The sequence below is a fragment of the Mirounga leonina genome, unplaced genomic scaffold, assembly GCF_011800145.1.
Source record: "Mirounga leonina isolate KUSES-001 unplaced genomic scaffold, KU_Mleo_1.0 Mir_154, whole genome shotgun sequence".
In the NCBI taxonomy this organism is placed as follows: domain Eukaryota; kingdom Metazoa; phylum Chordata; class Mammalia; order Carnivora; family Phocidae; genus Mirounga; species Mirounga leonina.
This window is the reverse complement of record NW_023270389.1, coordinates 63,849,517-63,867,527: the sequence shown is the minus strand read 5'-3', so window position 1 is coordinate 63,867,527 and position 18,011 is coordinate 63,849,517. Positions and strand designations below refer to the sequence as shown.

Here is an 18,011-nt window from a genome sequence, read left to right as displayed (position 1 = left end):
CTGTGGGGCAGTGATGAGCTGTGTCCCTCTGTCACAGAAGGCCTGGCTGCACCACCCGAGGCCCTGGGGGACAGTGGGACCAGGCCGTTTTCAGCATCGACTAGTTGTGACAAGACTTTCTACCTGTTTCTTACTGACATGGTTTCAGGGTTTAAAAGAAATTGCCTTTCAAGGCAAGGGATTCTTTCAGTATATGCTCAGAGTGGGCTGATATTCCGGAAGGAAGGAACAATGAGTCAACTCATGATTTCTTCTGGTTTCACTTGTGAAATAGACATCTTTAGTTCTTTCTTTCACAGCCTGAAATCCTTTTTGGAATTTTTGGAAGCCTCAACTACACATCGGCCGTGACCAAGGATGCTGGCCACGGTGTCTGCAGGCTCTTGCAAACCTGGCCCCCTCTCCCACGAAGACCAGGTCCATCAGCTGCTTTCCCACAGGGACACCTATGAAAAGGGTTACAGATCAACCCAGATTTGCCATAACTTTAGAATCTGGAGCCCAGAGAAGGGCTTCTTGCTCAGCATGCACAGAAGTCTAAGAACGAACATAAGTTGTAAGTGTGTGTGTCAGACTTTTCGAACCATCTGCCCAGATGGCTTTTGTGGCCACAGTGAGATCACTGCCACCTTCCAGGGACAGAGACTTGAAGCATTAGGCTAATTTATGACAACTGGCCAGATTCTTGCCTGCCAAGTTCCCCAGGCTGGGCTGCCTGGCTTCTTGTCCCAGCTTCCACCCCCGCCCCAGCTCAGGGTCCCTTGGAGGACCCCCACTGGCATCCGCAGAGACTGCCCTCTGCATCTGTCATGAGCTCCCTGTGTTTGGAATAGCGACTGGAGATCAAACCACACATGGGGTGTTCTGATTTCAAATCTGGAAGAGATGAACGTCAGCGACAGCTTCCCCGTGATGGACAGGGGAATTCAAGGACCATAAGATCCAAGGTTGCAGCTCTCAGATGGGAACTGCAAGCCCAGGATAAGCCCAATGTCATTCGGTCACAGCACGAACCAACCTCATGGAAAGTAATCTGGATTTACTCTCCAGAAGTAATATCGCCATTTCCCTTTTGTGGGTCTGAGTTTTGTTGTGTGGCCAATGCTTCACCTCACACTAAATTTCAGACCAGGAATGAAAGCTGATGGATCTAGATGTTAATTTCACATAGAAAGTTTCCAGTCCTTCTGGTTGTGGATAAGGACATGGAAATGGGTTCTTTGACATTCCTCTTTGCTTCTTGGGTTCTCTCTCACCAGAACCAAACTGTGGAGCTCTGTCACATCTGGTCATCGGATGAGGCGTTCCTCAGTTATTGGGACTGCCTCGAAAGAGTTGGCCACACCTGCTTCCCTTTGTGCCTGAAGAGCATCGTTGGTTTAGTCAACTTTTAGGAAGAACCAGGAACCATCACAGCTCAAAATTCATGATGTCTTCACATGGTTAAGCAATACTTGGTACATGAAGATGTTTGCAGCTCACTGAAGTTTAAAGGAAAGAAAGAAAAAGAAACGAAAAAGCCAGAATGGACAACCTCCACACAAAGTTGGCCAACAATTTCCCGAGAGATGTTCCATGGCACAGCATCTTGGAGAAGCCAGTCTGACTCGGTAAGAAGGCTCTCGGTTTCATTCAACCCTTTTGCTGCTCACGAAGTTGCAGCAAGTGGAGAAAAGCAGGCTTAGGGAGTAGGAAAGATTCCCTGGATTGAGATTTTAAATTTCTGTAGATGTCTCGATGTGGTGTCGCTCCAGGAAAGGCACCGGGATCCCATGGCTGGTCTGTTTAAGGCAGGCAGCGCTGTGTGGTGACCTTGGGGCCAGGGGAGATGTGCCAGGGAAAAGCTAAGTACATGGGGGATTACTCATCAAGTGAACGTGTTTCCAACAGAGACCAGCATACTCACCTCTGACCATTCGCAAATTAAAGGCTTTTCACGAAGTGGTATATGTCAGGGCAGCAACCAAAAGGGGTGCAAACTCAGACTCAAAAGATGGGCATCCTTTGGGGTCCAGAAGCTTCCATAATGTTGCTGTTCAACAAGCCCATTCATACAGGTGCTGGGAGGGCAGAGGCATGCCCAGAGCCTGCAGGCTGGGGTGAAGGCTGAGGAGCTGGGGGAGGCCCCGCTTCCCAGGGTGACAGACAACTTGTTAAACTAAGGGGAGCACGGTCCATTCTGGAGCACCTTTCACCACGTCGGAGCCTGTTCAGCTCTCAGAGGTGAGCATCTGCTCTGCGTGTCCCTCTGTCCGGGAGCAGGTGCGGACACAAAGCAGAGCTGGACTGGTCATCCATGGGGCTGGCCTCCAGTCTGGGGGGCGGACTTCCAGACACATGAGCCATCAGCGCATCTGTGCCAGTTCTGACCAGTAAAGGACCGGGTACCGTGAGGCTCACGAGACCCCAGCTCCTATGCACAGAGTTCGGCTGAACTTCACTGGCTGCCTGAGCTCTGCTGGGCCACATGCGTCCACACGTACACTCAGGTCTGATTCCTCGGGGTGCAGCTGGGTCTGAGGTGTTGGGTAGCAGGGACTGTCGAACCTAGAAATTGGCTCGTGATGATACACTGTGCTGGAGGGCAAAACCGGATAGTACTCTGTAAGACCCTCAGCACCCTCACCTCCCGGCCCCAGGAGTAGGAGGCGGCCCCTGCCTCTCCATGGCTGTTATCGGATAATCCCCTGGCCACTTGGTGCCTTGGGGTTCCATCGCTAAATGGGTATGATAATCCCTAAGGGAGTCGAGGCAGGGTGAGCCCCTCCATCTGAGGACAAAGTCCTATGTTCCTGGGACAGCCCTATGCACGAAGCTCTGTGCGCTGCCTCTCCAGGGGGGGTGTGAGTCACGACAGGAAACCTGCCTTCCGCAGCCAAGCCTGGGGGGACAAGCCTTGTCCTTCCTTGAGATGGTGGCCTCGGGACATAGGAGGATGGGGCTGTTTTGCATTTGAATAGCACTCTGGACCACAGAGATGTCATGTGATCCCAACAGCCTTCCTTGTTCTAAATCAAGACTCTTGCAAGTCTCTGAGCATATACCAGCCTGAGAGGGTCTCTAAACTGGGAAAGATCTCCTGTTTCTGATAATGTCACGGAACCAGAGAACAAAAAATATGGCTCTACTGAGTTGGTTCAAGCTTTCAATCCAGTCTTTGGAATAAAAATGACTATGAAAAAGGTTTTGAGGGCCATGAAAACCCTGGGTTTGGGGATAATCAATCAGTACGTGAGTCAGGACTTGGAGGGAGAGGCTGTATCTGGATCAAACACCCCTCTCAAAGGACACGGAAAGCCTCGGTCGTAAAGGCTCCTTTTCCCGGAAAGATGCAGCCCCTGTTCTCTCAAGCTCGCACGCACCTGCCCCGCGAGGCTGCCCACCACCCGCGCCCCTGGTGAGAGAGGTGGCACGAAGTGTCACCCGCTGTCCCCACTGTCTTTGGAAACACACCGGCTCATGCCCATCAAGTCTCTCTGTTCTGAGTGGCCTTACCAGAAGAACCGTAAAGGACAGTGAACATTTATTCATATGCAATACTGCTTAGGGGATAGAGCTACAAACACTACTTATTTAGAAACAGCAAGTCAGAAATAGGATAAAACACCAAGAGAAAACGAGCTGTAAATACATTTCCAAAAATGCGTTTGATTTTCTTTTTTGTGGTGGTGGTGGTGTTTTCATCTGGAGTAGCACCATCTGTACACAAGAAAGTCTCAAAACTGTTTGGATAATAAAGATTTGCAAGGCACTTAGTCGCTCTGGGTCATCTGTTGTGTGTCTGCTTCCGACAGCAATCCTGCACGCACCCTTGACCCTTCTCGCAAAGCCAGAGAAGAGGGGGGCTCTTGCCAGCAGTTCTTACGTATCAACAAGTTCTCGAAAGTTCCTCAAAGTGCTTTTTCAGTCTCACGGGGCTTCCACGTCCCTTGGGCTTCCCATCATTTCCTCCTCCCACACGTGTGGTGTTTGCACCTTTCCTACAGAAAACAAAAGAAAACTGCCTTCCGCTCAGCACTCCCTCCAGACTTGCACCAACCTTCGTCCTCCTTCCGCTGTCTCCGAGCCGCTGGCACCAAGGGCCTGCTGAGGCGGGGGGGGGGGGGGCCTGGGCAGTGAGGGGCTGGCAGGCCGGACCGGCTCTTCATCGGCGCCGGGAGGTGATGTCGAAGCAGGTGATCATCATGAGGTGGGCCTTGCAGAAGTTGACACGGCTCTCCAAGCGCTCCGTCACGCACTCCAGGGCCTCCAGGTACTCCAGGGAATCCAGCTCCAAAACCTGCTCCAAGTCAACTGCAAAGAAGAAGCCTGGTGGAGATGTGGCCAGCACAGGAGGGTGGCCTCCTGGTCACCGCCCCACCCAGCCCCCCCGGGGGGAGACCTGGGGCAGCATGGGACCCTCTGACTCCCTCGGGCTGCCAATGGGCTCTGCTTGCTGCCTGCATGGATACTGGGGCCCTTTGCACTCATTATGATGATTTCAGGCCCCTCCCATTTTGTTGAGATTCTACAGAAGGATAAGGCGACATTCCGGCTCTCCCCACCTCTGTCCACCTCCAGCATAGGATGTGAGACTCTACCAGGGCCGTTCTTCTTGATTAGCTATAAAATAAATCTCCAAGCTGAGGTGCAGAGTATCCCCTCCTTTTTTGGGGGGGGGCCTCACCTGAGTGACATTTATACCTTTGTCTACTTCTGTTTGTTCTCTCTTTATTCCTTCCCACAGCCATAGGCGGCGCCTCTCTGAGCAGGTTGAAAAACCTGACCCTGTCTCTGGGTGCTTCCTGCTTTCACATATGCACTGGTGGTTCAGGAAATGATGATGCTAAAATCTATAATTAAGATTCCTTGCACTCAGAAGACAAGCAGAGATTCAGGACCCAGAGGCCATCCCTTACGGTCAGGCCAGCACAGCAAACAGTCTGCTTCCTTCTGTCCCTAAGGAGCAGTGATGTGGGGCCATCCCCTCCTGTCCCCAGGCCCCCGCTTTGTCCAGTGGCGACTGTAGGGCAGCGGCAGGGGCTCCAGCAGGGACAGCAGCTGGGGAGGGGAAAGGAGATGGCCCCGGAAGAGGACGTTGTCCTAGGACCCCCAGCTCGGCCATGCCTCACTGCTGCCGGCACAGGTTACTTAAAAGTGAAATGATAGGCACAACTGCTACTCTGCCTCCCTTACCAGACTCAAGTTGCCATGAAGAGTAAAATAAAAATGAGAGGGTAAATGGGAACATGGCTCGGGAACTGGAACACAGACTCCGATGAAACACAAGGGTTGGGGCGCCTGGGTGGCTCAGTCATTAAGCATCTGCCTTTGGCTCAGGTCATGATCCCAGGGTCCTGGGATCGAGTCCTGCGTCGGGCTCCCTGCTCTGTGGGAGGCCTGCTTCTCCCTCTCCCACTCCCCCTGCTTGTGTTCCCTCTCTCACTGTGTCTCTCTCTGTCAAATAAATAAAATCTTTAAAAAAAAAACAACCACAAGGGTTGTAATGGAGGCCGCCTCTTTTTACAGGTGCGCTGAGATTCCGAGGAGCGAGGTGACTTGCTTGGGGTCACAGACAATGAGGAGAGCTAGGAATGAGACTGAGGGCTCCTGAGTGTCATGATAATGTTTAAAATACAGAGGGAGGATCCAAGATGGCAACGGAGGAGGACCCTGAACTCCCCTCCTCCCTCCTTGCACACACAGGTGGAGCAAATCCTCCTAAAGAAGAACAGAGGGGAGGAGGAGGGGGGGAGAGGGAGGAGGAGGAGGAGTCTGTCTGCCCGGGATGCCGTCAGCTGCTGGGATCCAGAAAACAAAAGCCACAGTTTAAAAAAGCAACTAGAATGCAGAAGAACCAGCCCTAGAACTCTCTCCACGGCACAGGCAATGACTAGTGTCATGTTTTATGTACCCCCTGCCCCTTGATAGCACAGACAGAGGCAGGGTCGAGACACCCTAGCTGGCCTGCCACTGCCCCAGCCCACAGCAGCCCCAGAAGTCCCACCAAGCCAGTTCCAGCACAGCACACACCTGACAGCCCTGCACAGCGCTCACTAGAGCTCCGGCCATCTTGCCAAGGTGACACAGGGGCCTGCAGTACTCCAAGCCTGTTCCGCTATAGCTGCAGACAACCTGCCAGGGCACCCCCAGTGCAGAGTACCCTGGGACCCCCCAACCCACACCTGCTTCAGCTCCAGTTTCCAGCCAGGGTGATCCTTGCCCAGAACCTGGGATCCCCTGCCTTGCACCCACTTCAGCTGTCCCACCAGCACACTCTCTGTGTGGAGAGCCCTAGGACCCTCTGGCCTGCACCACCTTAGCTTTGGTCATCCCACAAGGGCAGCCCCAGCACAGATTGCCCCATCCTCCAGTGCATACCAGCTACAACTCCAGCCAGCCAGCAGCCAAAGATGCTGGGTACACACAGCCAACACAGGGGATGTCCCTACACAAGACCATTCCTTCAAGTTTATAAGAAGAAACGGAAACACAGACAAAATGAAGAGACAGAAGAATATGCTCCAAACAAGAGGCCAAGACAAAACCTCTGAAGAAGAACTAAAGGAAATGGAGATAAGCAGTCTACCTGATGAAGAGTTCAAGGCACTGGTCAGACAGATGCTCAATGAGTGCATGAGTGGATGAGCTCAATGAGAACTTCAACAAAGAGATAAAAAATAGAAAGAACCAATCAGAGTTGAGGAATATGATAACTGAAATGAAAAGTACGTAAGAGGGAATCAACAGCAGATTAGAGGAGGCAGAAAAAGGAATAAGTGATCTGGAAGACAGGGTGATGGAAAGCATTCAGCTGAATGACAAAAGTAAAAATAACAACAACAACAAAAAACAATGATAAGTTAAGGATCTCTGGGACAGCATCAAACATACTAATATTCACATTATCAGGGGTCCCAGAAGGAGAAGAGAAAGAGAAACAGGCAGAAAACTTATTTGAAGAAATAATAGCTGAAAACATCCCTAGCCTGGGGAAGAAAGCACAGAGAGTTTCAAATGAGGTGAACCAAGAAGGTCCACATCAAGACATATAATAATTAAAATGTCAAAGATTAAATATAAAGAGAATTTTTAAGGCAAAGCAAGAGAGAAGCAGCTAGGTACATAGAAGAGAAACCTCGTAAGACCATCAGCTGATTTTTCAGCAAAAACTTGGCAGGCCAGAAGGGAGTGGCATGACATAGTCAAAGTTCTGAAAAGGAAAAAAGAAACCTACTACAAGAACACTCTACTTGGCAAGATTATCATTCAGAACTGAAGGGGAGAGGGGTACCTGGGTGGCTCAGTCATTGAGCGTCTGCCTTTGGCTCAGGTCATGATCCCAGAGTCCTGGGATCGAGCCCTGCATCGGGCTCCCTGCTCCCTCTCCCACTACCCCTGCTTGTGTTCCCCCTCTCACTGTGTCTCTGTCAAATAAATAAATAAAATCTTAAAAAAAAACAAAACTGAAGGGGAGATAAAGAATTGCCCAAACAAAAGTTAAAAGAGTTCATTGCCACTAAGTGAGCCTCACAGGAAATGTGTAAAGAGACTTCTCTAAGTAGAAAAGAAAAGGCCATAATTAGAAGAAAATTATGAAAGGAAAAAATTCATGAGTAAAGCAAACATAAAGGTAGTAAATCAATCATTTAAGAAAGCTTGTAAGGTTAAAAGAGGGCGCCTGGGTGGCTCAGTTGGTTAAGCGACTGCCTTCGGCTCAGGTCATGATCCTGGAATCCTGGGATCGAGTCCCGCATCGGGCTCCCTGCTCGGCAGGGAGTCTGCTTCTCCCTCTGACCCTCCCCGCTCTCATGTGCTCTCTCTCATTCTCTCTCTCTCAAATAAATAAATAAAATCTTTAAAAAAAAAAAAAGAAGGTTAAAAGAAAATAAAACCAATTATATCTAAATATTAAAGGGACTCACAAAAAGATGTAAAATATGACAACATATATATAAAATGTGGAGGAGGAGTAAAAATGAAATTCTTTTAGCGTGTGTTCAAACTTAAGTGACCTTCAACTTAATATAGACTGCTATATACTTAGGATATTGTAGAACCACAAACCAAAAACCTGTGACACACAAAAATAAAGGAAACCAAACCAAGCATAACACTAAAGGAAGTCATCAATCACAAGGAAAAAAAGCAAGAGAAGAAAAAAGGACGAAAGAAGAACTACAAAAACAACCAGAGAACAATTAACAAAATAGCAATAAGGACATACTTATTGATAATTACTTTTAGTGTAAATGGCCTAAATGCTCCAATCAAAATAGGGTGATAAAATGGTTAAAAAACCAAGACCCATCGATATGCTACTTACAAGAAACTCACTTCAGACCTAAAGACACATAGAGACTGAAAGTGAAGGGATGGAAAAAGATATACCATGCAAATAGAAGCCAAAAAAAGAAAAAAAAAAAAAAAAGCCAGGGTGGCAGTACTTTTATCAGACAAAAGAGACTTTGAAGCAAGAACAGTAACGAGACAAGGGCATTACATAGTGATAAAGAAATCAATCCAACAAGAGGATATAACAATTGTAAATATCTATGCACCCAACACTAGAGCACCTAAATACATAAAGCAAATATTAATAGACATAAAGGGAGAAATTGACAGTCATACAATAATACTAGGGGATTTTAATACCTCACTCACATCAATGGATAGATCATCCAAGCAGAAAATCAATAAGGAAACAACGGCTTTGAAGGACATATGAGACCACATGGACTTAACAAAGAGAACAGTCCATCCCCAAATGGCAGAATACACATTATTTTCATGTGCACATGGGAATTCTCCAGGATGAATCACATGTCCAGACACAAAACAAGTCTCAATAAATTTATGAAGATTGAAATCATATCAAATATCTTTTCCAACCACAGTGGTATGAAAGTAGAAATCAATTACAGGAAAAAAACTAAAACCACAACCCTGTAGAGGCTAAACAACCAGTGTGTCAATGAAGAAATCAAGGAGGAAATGAAAAAAAGATACATGGAGACAAATGAAAGTGAAAACACAATGGTCCAAATGGGATACAGTGAAAGTAGTTCTAAGTGGGAAGTTTATAGTAATACAGGCCTACCTCAAGAAACGAGAAAAATCTGCAAAAATCTAATCTTATACACAGATGAACTAGAAAAGAAGAAAGCTCAAAGCTAGTAGAAGAAAGGAAATAATAAAGATCAGAGCAGAAATAAATAAAATAGAGACCAAAAAAATAGAAAAGATAGATGAAACCAAGAGCTGGTTCTTTGAGAAGAAAGACAAAATTGATAAACTTTCAGCCAACTCATCAAGAAAAAAGCACTCAGATAAAGAAAATTAGAAATGAAAAAGGAAAAGTAACAACCAATATCACAGACATACAAAGGATTATAAGAGACTGTAATGAAAAATATGCCAACAAATTGAACTGCCTAGAAGAAATGGATAAATTCCTAGAAATATACCATTTTCCAAAACTGAATCAGGACACACAGAATCTGAATTACTAGTAATAAAATTGAATCAATAATAAAAAACTCCCAACAAACAAAAGTCCAGGACTAGATGGATTCACAGATGAATTCTACCAAACATTTAAAGAAGAGTTAATATCTACTCTCCTCCAACTGCTTCAAAAAAGTACAAGAGGAAGCTTCCAAATTCATTCTATGAGGCCAGCATTACCCTGATACTATAGTCAGATAAAGACACTATAAAAAAAAAAAAGAAAACTACAGGCCAATATTTCTAACGAATATACATACTAAAGTCTTCAACAAAATATTAGCAAACCACATCCAACTATACATTAGGAGAATCATTCACCATGATGAAGTGGAATTTATTCCATGGGTGCAAAAATGGTTCAATATCCACAAATCAATCAACGTGATACACCACATTAACAAATTGAAGTTTTTGTCTATGGGATCATCTCAATAGATGCAGAAAAAGCATTTAACAAAGAACAACATCTGTTCATGGTTTTAGAGGGACATAACATAATAAAGGCCACATAGGACAAACCCACAGCCAACATCATCCTCAATGGTGAAAAACAGAGCTTTTCTTCTCAGATCAGGAATAAGATAAGGATGCCCACTCATTTTTATCCAACATAGTACTGGAAGTCCTAGCCACAAAAATCAGACAATAAAAAGAAATAAAAGGCATCCAAATTGGTAAGGAAGAAGTAAGACTGTCACTATTTGCAGATACTATGATATTTTATATAGAAAACCCTAAAGACTCTACCAAGAAACTATTAAGAGTAATAAATGAACTCAGGAAAGTTGCAGGATATGAGATTAATATACAGTAATCAGTTGCAGTTCTATACAAAAATAATGAACTAGCAGAAAGAGAAATTAAAAAAAAAAATTTACAATTACACACAAAAGAATAAAATACCTAGGAAAAAACTTAACCAAGGAGGTGGAATATCTATACTCTAAAAACTATAAAATAATTGATGAAAGAAATTGAAGACAACATAAACAAATGGAAAGATATACCATGCTCATGGATTAGAAGGATTAAAATTGTTAAAATGTCCATACTACCCAAAGCAAGCTACAGATTCAATGTCATCCCTATCAAATACCAACAGTAATTTCACAGAACTAGAACAAACTGTGCTAAAATCTGTATGAAACCACAAAGGACCCCAAAAAGCAATCTTGAGAAAGAAGAACAAATTTGTAGGTATCACAAACCCAGGTTTTAAGGTACACTACAAAGCTACGGTAATCAAAACAGCATGATACTGGCACAAAAATAGAAATACCAATGGAACAAATAGGGACCCAAAAGAATAAACCCATGCTTATATGGTCAATTAATCTATGACAAGGGAGGTAAAAATGTACAGTGGCGAAAAGATAGTGTGTTTTTAATAAATGGCATCAGGTAATATTCCATTGTATATATGAACCACATCTTCTTTAACCATGAGAGACTCTGGAAAACAAACTGAGGGTTATAGAAGGGAGGGGGATGGGGGGGTGGGGTAACCAGGTGATGGGTATTAAGGAGGTCACATGTTGTGATGAAAGGATAATACACTCAACTAATGAATTGTTGAACACTACATCAAAAACTAATGATGTACTATATGTTGGCTAACTGAATAATAAATAACATTGGGAAAACTGGATAGCTATATGCAAAGAATGAAACTGGACCATTTTCTTATACCATACACAAAAATAAACTCAAAATGGATTAAAGACCTAAATGTGAGACCTGAAACCACAAAACCCCTAAAAGAAAATAGGCAGTAATCTCTTGGACGTTGGCCTTAGCAACATTTTTCTAGGTATGTCTCCTGAGGCAAGAGAAACAAAAGCAAAAATAAACTATTGGGACTACACCAAATAAAAAGCTTTTGCACAGTGAAGGAAGCCATCGACAAAACAAAAAGGCAACCTGCTGAGTGGTAGAAAATATTTGCAAATATATTTCATAAGGGGTTAATATCCAAAGTATATAAAGAACTTATACAACTCAAGATCAAAACCCACAAATAATCCAACCAAAAAATAGGTAGAGGACCTGATCAGACATTTTTCCCAAGGAAGACATGCAGATGGCCAACAGACACATGAAAAGATGCTCAACATAAGGGAAATGCAAATCAAAGCCACAATGAGGTGTCCCCTCAAACTTGTCAGAATGGCTATTATATACATAGTACCCACATTCACATGTGCGCACACACACACACACACACACTGGAATATTACTCAGCCATAAAAAAGATTAAGATCTTTCCATCTGCAACAACATAGATGGACCCTGAGGGCATTATGCTAAGGGAAAAACATACCATTTGATTTCACTTATATGTGGAATTTAAAAGATACAAAAAAATGAACAAACCAAAAAACAGAAACAGACCCATAAATACAGAGACAAACTGGTGGTTGCCAGAGGGGAGGAGGGGGGTGGAGGGATGGTCAGGTACAGGCTTCCAGGTATGGAATGAATAAGTCATGGGGATGGAATGCACAGCATAGGGAATAAAGTCGATGGTTCTGTCATGGCCTTGTATGGTGACAAATGGTAACCACACTTGGGGTGAGCACAGTGTAACGTATAGTATCTGTATGTTGTACACCTAAAACTAGTGTAACTGTGTGTGTCAACTAGACTCCAATAAAGAAAGCAATAAAATTTTTGAAAACTGAAAAAAGAACCCACCAGGACATAACTTCCTCAGGCTGCTACTAGACCACCTCAAAGGTGGCATCAGAATTAAGAAAGAAAAATAAAAATGGATGTCGGCACATAGATTTCTATGCCAGTATTCGATTTATCACCCACACCCGGCAAATAGCGTGCTGCCTTATTGGTTTTTTTTTTTTTTTTCTCATTCTTGGTTTCATTTCATCTTAAAGGAACGATCTGTGTTTCTCCTTTCATGTGGCCTCCTGTTCAATCCCTTCCTCAGCATCAAACGATTACTGATTTTTGACACATACAAAGGCATGAAGGGAGTGACTGCTTCCTGGAAGCATCTACACGTGTGTGCCGATGTGTACGTTTGCTCCCATCCGGGGAAAAAATGTGACTTTGTGAGATGAAGACCATTCTCGAGCCTGCCTGAGGCATAAACAGCTCTCAAAACAGAAAGCTCTAATGCAAACAGTACAAATGAAGGGGAGCTGCCTGCAGGGGCACCCTGGGACCTGAACTGCCTGGAATTCATGGACGGAGGAGATGAGAAGCCGCGAGTGGGAGAGAAGGAAGCACTGGGCCCTGTATTTGTGCCACAGCCAGACTTTGGCTACTGTTCTCATTCATGTCCTCTCCCCCGCCAGTGCCTGGGATGACAACACCCTGAGAGCATGTCTCTGTCCAGACCTCTCACATAGGACCTAAGTCGGTGTGCTACGGAAGCAGGCACGAGGGAGCAGTCTTCTATTTGGTTCAACTCTGGGATAATAATAATCATCTTACTACCAGATACCACGCCTTCATCATGGGCCCAGCAGTGCTTATGCCTCACAACACCCTATGAAGTGGGCTCCATTATGTTAAGGAAATCAAGGCTCACAGAGGTTAGTCGTCTTCGCTGAGGTCCCACAGCTAGTATGTGGGAAAGCCAGCATCCAGGCTGGTCCGCATGACGGTGGTCATCCCATGTGATTGGCGTGCAGGGGGTAGGGGTGAAGGGAGCGAGGCACAGGGAGGCTGGGGGGCTGGTGAGTGTCAGACAAGTGAGGGAAAGGAATTTTAATGGCAGTCATGCATTTTATTCCACAGACTAAGTCTTCCAATGTTGAGTCCCCTATCAATGAAATAGTTGGGACCCTATTTGAGCTTTATTTTGTGGTAAATAGAATGGTTAGGAGCAAATAAATTCGAGACAATTGAATCTGTCAGAGAGAGAGCAAAATTGTTCTGAATTGTTATGAGATGGTTACTGTCATCCTGGGCTTTCTATTGAACAGAAATAACACAGTGAATGCTATTCTTTCCCTCTCAAAGATGTTTTTCTTGCTTTCTGGGTTCTTTGTGAGGCTCACACTCTACCCTATTAGGAGCTCTAGAAAGTCTTATGTCGTTTGGGCTAGACATGCAATGTGATTTTGTGGCCTAGGAGCAGGCTTGTAACTCAGCTTCAAGTCTGGGGGATCTTCTGCCAAATGTGGGGGGAGGGGAATCTCATTTTCAGGTGCTTGGGACTGAGACACATGAGAGAAATTCTTGCAAGAGCAATACTGGCTACACCTTTGCTGCCCATCCCATCTTCCCTGAGGAGAGTGAGGCTGTGGGCCCCCAGACCCCCACACAGTCTGTGTACACCTCCCTCTGGGCTGTGTGCAGGCCCGTTGAGCTGGTGAACCTGGCAGCCCCGGTGATAGGAAGGAACCCAGGGACTTACATTCACTGAGCCACTTGTTGGGGTCCAGCATCAGATACTGTTTGGTGATCTCCAGCTCCTTCATCAGCCACTCGTACTTGGCCCGGACCTCAGCGATTCTCTGCTGGCGATGCTCCAGAATTTTCAGTTTCGCATTGAAGCACGTGACCTCCTAGAAGGCAGAGGAGAAGGACTGGGGGTGTGTGGAGAGAGGGAGAAGAGGCCCCCCAGCTCCGATGCAAGCCACCTCTTGGAGATGGGAATGCTCTGTGCGCAGTCAGCGATGAGGGAGCTGGCCCCTCGCTGGGAAGCTGGGAAGGACTGGATTCTCCCAGCCATGTTTGTGCCTTTTGCCCGAGTCCGCTCAGCCAGCTGCAGGGTAGGACTATCATGGGCATGTCTTACATTGAGGAGGCGGCTGGGGTTCCAGGCTGGAGCCAGAGAAGCCCCCAGGACCGGCAGCTTCCCCAGCGGTTGAGCCTTCTAGACACCCGGGCAGAGAAACACGGAGCTCTCCTTGTCCATGCAAATTGTCTGTGGCTGGGGCAGAACCACCGAATCCCACCTGTCCCAGGACCCCGTGGGGAAGTCTCCGCAGGTCTGAGCATGCCGCTCAGGGCCCTGCTCCAGCACCTGCCTGCGGGCTGGGGTTGGGGGGCTGCCACCACCATGTGGGGACGAGACAGCTCACCTTGCTGCTGCCCGCACGTCGCCGCTGTAGCCGCTCTACATCATCGATTTCATAGACTTTGATCTCAAAAGGTTCCCCGAGGCCCCTCTGGGTGCTGCGCAAGGGGCCGTCCACCCAGCGGACCCCAGTGCTGCTGACGGGCTTTCTTATAGGGGATGGGGTATCAAGGGACAGCGCCGGGATGAGCCTCCGTCTCTGAGAACCTGAGGAGGGAACGAAGCCCAAAGTTTATCTTTTTGGATTTCAGTCTTTTAAATGAACATATTTTCTGATGTGCGTGCTAGGACCCTGATAGGCACCCCAGGGTCTGTGGCAGGGCTGACTGTGAAACATGCCAACGCCCTGCCACGCACCTCAACAGTTACTCCCTTAATCTGGCTTCACCTCCAAAAGCTCACCAACTCTCTGCCTTCCCTTAGAGCCACCTCCAATCTCCACCCATGAACCACATGTGTGCACGCACACACGCACCCCAAAACACATGGTCTAGACCTGTCGGCCATACTGGCCCCACCCTCAGCATGAATGTATGTTACCATGGAATTCAAGAGATGCTTGTGTTCTGGGGAAAAAGGGTCCTAGTATTTGGTATTATAGGAATAGTTCTAAAAAACATTGCTTTTTTGCTTATAGCGACAGCCAACACTGTGAGAAGCACTGATTATGTGCCAGACCCTATTCAACACACTTGACAACCTGTGACAGAGGGCTAGCTGTCCCCAATATGCGCTGCTTCCTCCGTGAAGGGGACAGAACAGGAGTAGGGTGCACAGCCGCCAGGATGGGAACCATGCCCCTGGGACCTGCACCTCAAGCTCCCACTGATGGAGCATCGGCAGAAGTGCTGTGGGCAGCTGCTAGACAGCGTCCTTAAAGGCTGGGGGTCTGTCGTCCCCCTCTTCCTGTCCCCTCTGTCCTTGATGAAATATGACGCCTGCTTCAGGAGGTGAAGATCAGCAACAACACAAAAAGGACACAGGAGGGGCCTAGACTCCGGGCACCCTCGAGACTTTGACAAGATCATCTACACAGATCTTTTTTAGGGACTTCGTTTTTCTCGAACAGATTTGGGGTCACAGCTCCATGGAGAGGCAGGGACAAAACAAGAACCTATCTGGTGACCGAGTGAACAGCAGGAGGCGGGCAGAGCAAAGCAGGGCGCTCCCAGCCCCTGCGAGGAGTTATCACACTCCTGGCCAAGAACCGAGGCAGACACCCCACCGCCAATGACAATCCGTACTCTAGCTGCCCCGCAGGGGAGGTGTAAGTCAGCCTGGGCTTACATCTTCTATGGTCGTTACATCCGACAAGAACAGCCCCTTGGTGGGTTAGTCTCACCCTGCTGCCTGCAGGCCATGCTCCTGCTGCCCGGGCTTGTGCTCCCCTCAGTGCTCGGCCCACAAGGGCCTCCACCCCCTCTGCCCTAACCTCCTATGAGGCTTGATCGCGGTGCTTCCCAGCGGACTGCTGTTGCGCTGGCCTGCCCTGTGTCTGAACGCTTCCCACACTTATGCCTCACGACTCCACTCGGGATTTGTCAGTTTGCCTCGGTCACCGTTCTGCTCCATGCTTCTCCTGCTTTGTCTCCAATTAGATGACAAACCTCTTACAGTGGCCTCGTCTTCGATGCTGCCTGCCCCTCCCCACCACGCTCGAACCTTGTGTGTCAGCGAGCTCTAAGAGCACAGAAGAGGGGGACGGATCAAGATTTAACAAAAGAAATCCCATGGACTGTGGATCGTTTTATGGAAAGGAAGTCATATGACCACCAACATTCTTTATGTTATCTGCATTGTTTCCTATGATGTGAACATCAGAGAGACCATGTTGGTGCTCTACCAAACCCTTCATTTTACTTTTATGTGAGCCCAGAGAGGGTAGTTATTCCCTGAAGGCCACAGCCCAACAGCCCAAGTCTCCTGCTCTCCAGCTCAGTCTTCTCACTACACCACACTCTGGCTAATTCCATGCACTTTCCACCAACATGGGTCTCCAGGAATGGGACCCATAAGGTGACCTTAATGACATTTGGTTGTTTCTCATGCTACACACTCCAAAGCACTCAGAGGTCGAGGTTATCCACCTTGTGATCTATTTTTATTCGTTTTTCAACCAAATCATTACAATTTTCCAAATTCAAAAGCAATCTCCGATAAAAGATAACTGCCCGTCTCCTCTGCAAACATCTCCAGGAATTGTACAATCCAGCCATCTAGCTAGGAATTTCCTTTGAGGAGTTTTATGGCTTCTTAAAGAAGTTGCTTTTGATTTATGCTGATCATGTCTGACAGCCAGCGTTTCTCTTAATAATCACCATAAATAAGAGAGACAAGGTCACCTAACCTGAAAGTAGCTTATCTCCACTGCCACGTCCATCATGGGGCCCTGGATCCCTGGCACCTGCTCGCAGACATCTGATTCTCCTGGCGCTCTGTGTTAAACCCATCTCTGGCCCCTAGCCTGGTGCTTCAGTCCTACACCGTGTCCTCCGATAGCCTCACCCAACAAGAGAGCCTCAGAGGACAGACTTTATGGAAGGAGACAGCACCAGGCACGGGCAGGTGTGGAGCCTGCTGGCCGCTATCAGCTCAGCTGTTTTATAGAGCTCTGTACCCCAGGTGGGGAGAGCTACACCACAGCATCTAGAATTACAAGGTTGACTTCTTTGAGGCAGACAAACGGTTTATGATGCGCATTATGTTCTGGTTGGAACATTCCAGAGCTTGTGCTCGCATGTGTTAGGAGAAACCCCGTGGTCGAGACAGAAAGCCCGTGGGGCAGTTGCCGGAGCAGCTGCAGGAAAGGGGAGACCCCACTTCGTGGACTCACCCCATTTTTTACTTCCTGATAAGCCCATAGCACCACTGTTCTGGGGGCCATGGTTTCCGAGGGCCCCATGGAAGGGCCATGGATGGCGAAGGCCAGGCTGGGGGGCAGGACCCCATGTCCCCCTCACGTTGGCCAAGGCACAGACTGCACACAGGGCTCTGCGTCAGATGGCCTCATTAAAAAATGTGTCCTTCACTCAAGAAGAAGGAGGGGAAATTTCTGTGGAATCCCCTAAAGAGTGGAGCTGAATCAGGGGATTCCTCAGTAGCTCACATTGTCCTTGTTCCTTCTGTTTCTCTGTCCAGGCCTCTCTTTGCGCTGTTTCCCTTCACCTGCCCCATGGCTACAGGGCCACCAGCTCTGACCTGGGTCCTCCTCCTCACCCATCGTAAGTTCCTGTCCCCTGTAACCCTAAACTCCAACTCAGAAGTCAGTGGCCTTTATCACCTCATTAGAGTCTTTGGACTCATTACTTGCCTTTTGATAGGAGATTCCTGGAGATGGAAGACGTTCTCTGAGAGCATGCATTTTGGACACCAGGGTGCTTTGGTGTACCACGTTAGTGCTGGTGCACTGTGTGTGGGAGGGATCGTGCTGGTGCACTGTGTGTGTTGGGATCGTGCTGGTGCACTGTGTGTGGGG

At 47.2% G+C, this 18,011-nt stretch overlaps 1 protein-coding gene across 1 annotated transcript in view; it reads right to left on the bottom strand.

Moving 5' to 3' along the window:
- Positions 1-3,666: 3,666 nt before the first annotated feature.
- KIF26B (kinesin family member 26B) overlaps positions 3,667-18,011 on the bottom strand; it is a 438,834-nt gene continuing 424,489 nt past the window's right edge. The window contains exons 13-15 of the mRNA XM_035010982.1: positions 14,541-14,743; positions 13,871-14,021; positions 3,667-4,293 (exon numbers count right to left, since the gene is read on the bottom strand). Coding sequence (XP_034866873.1) covers positions 4,145-4,293; positions 13,871-14,021; positions 14,541-14,743 — 503 coding nt within the window. The 3' untranslated portion in view covers positions 3,667-4,144. The remainder of the gene's footprint in view (positions 4,294-13,870; positions 14,022-14,540; positions 14,744-18,011) is intronic.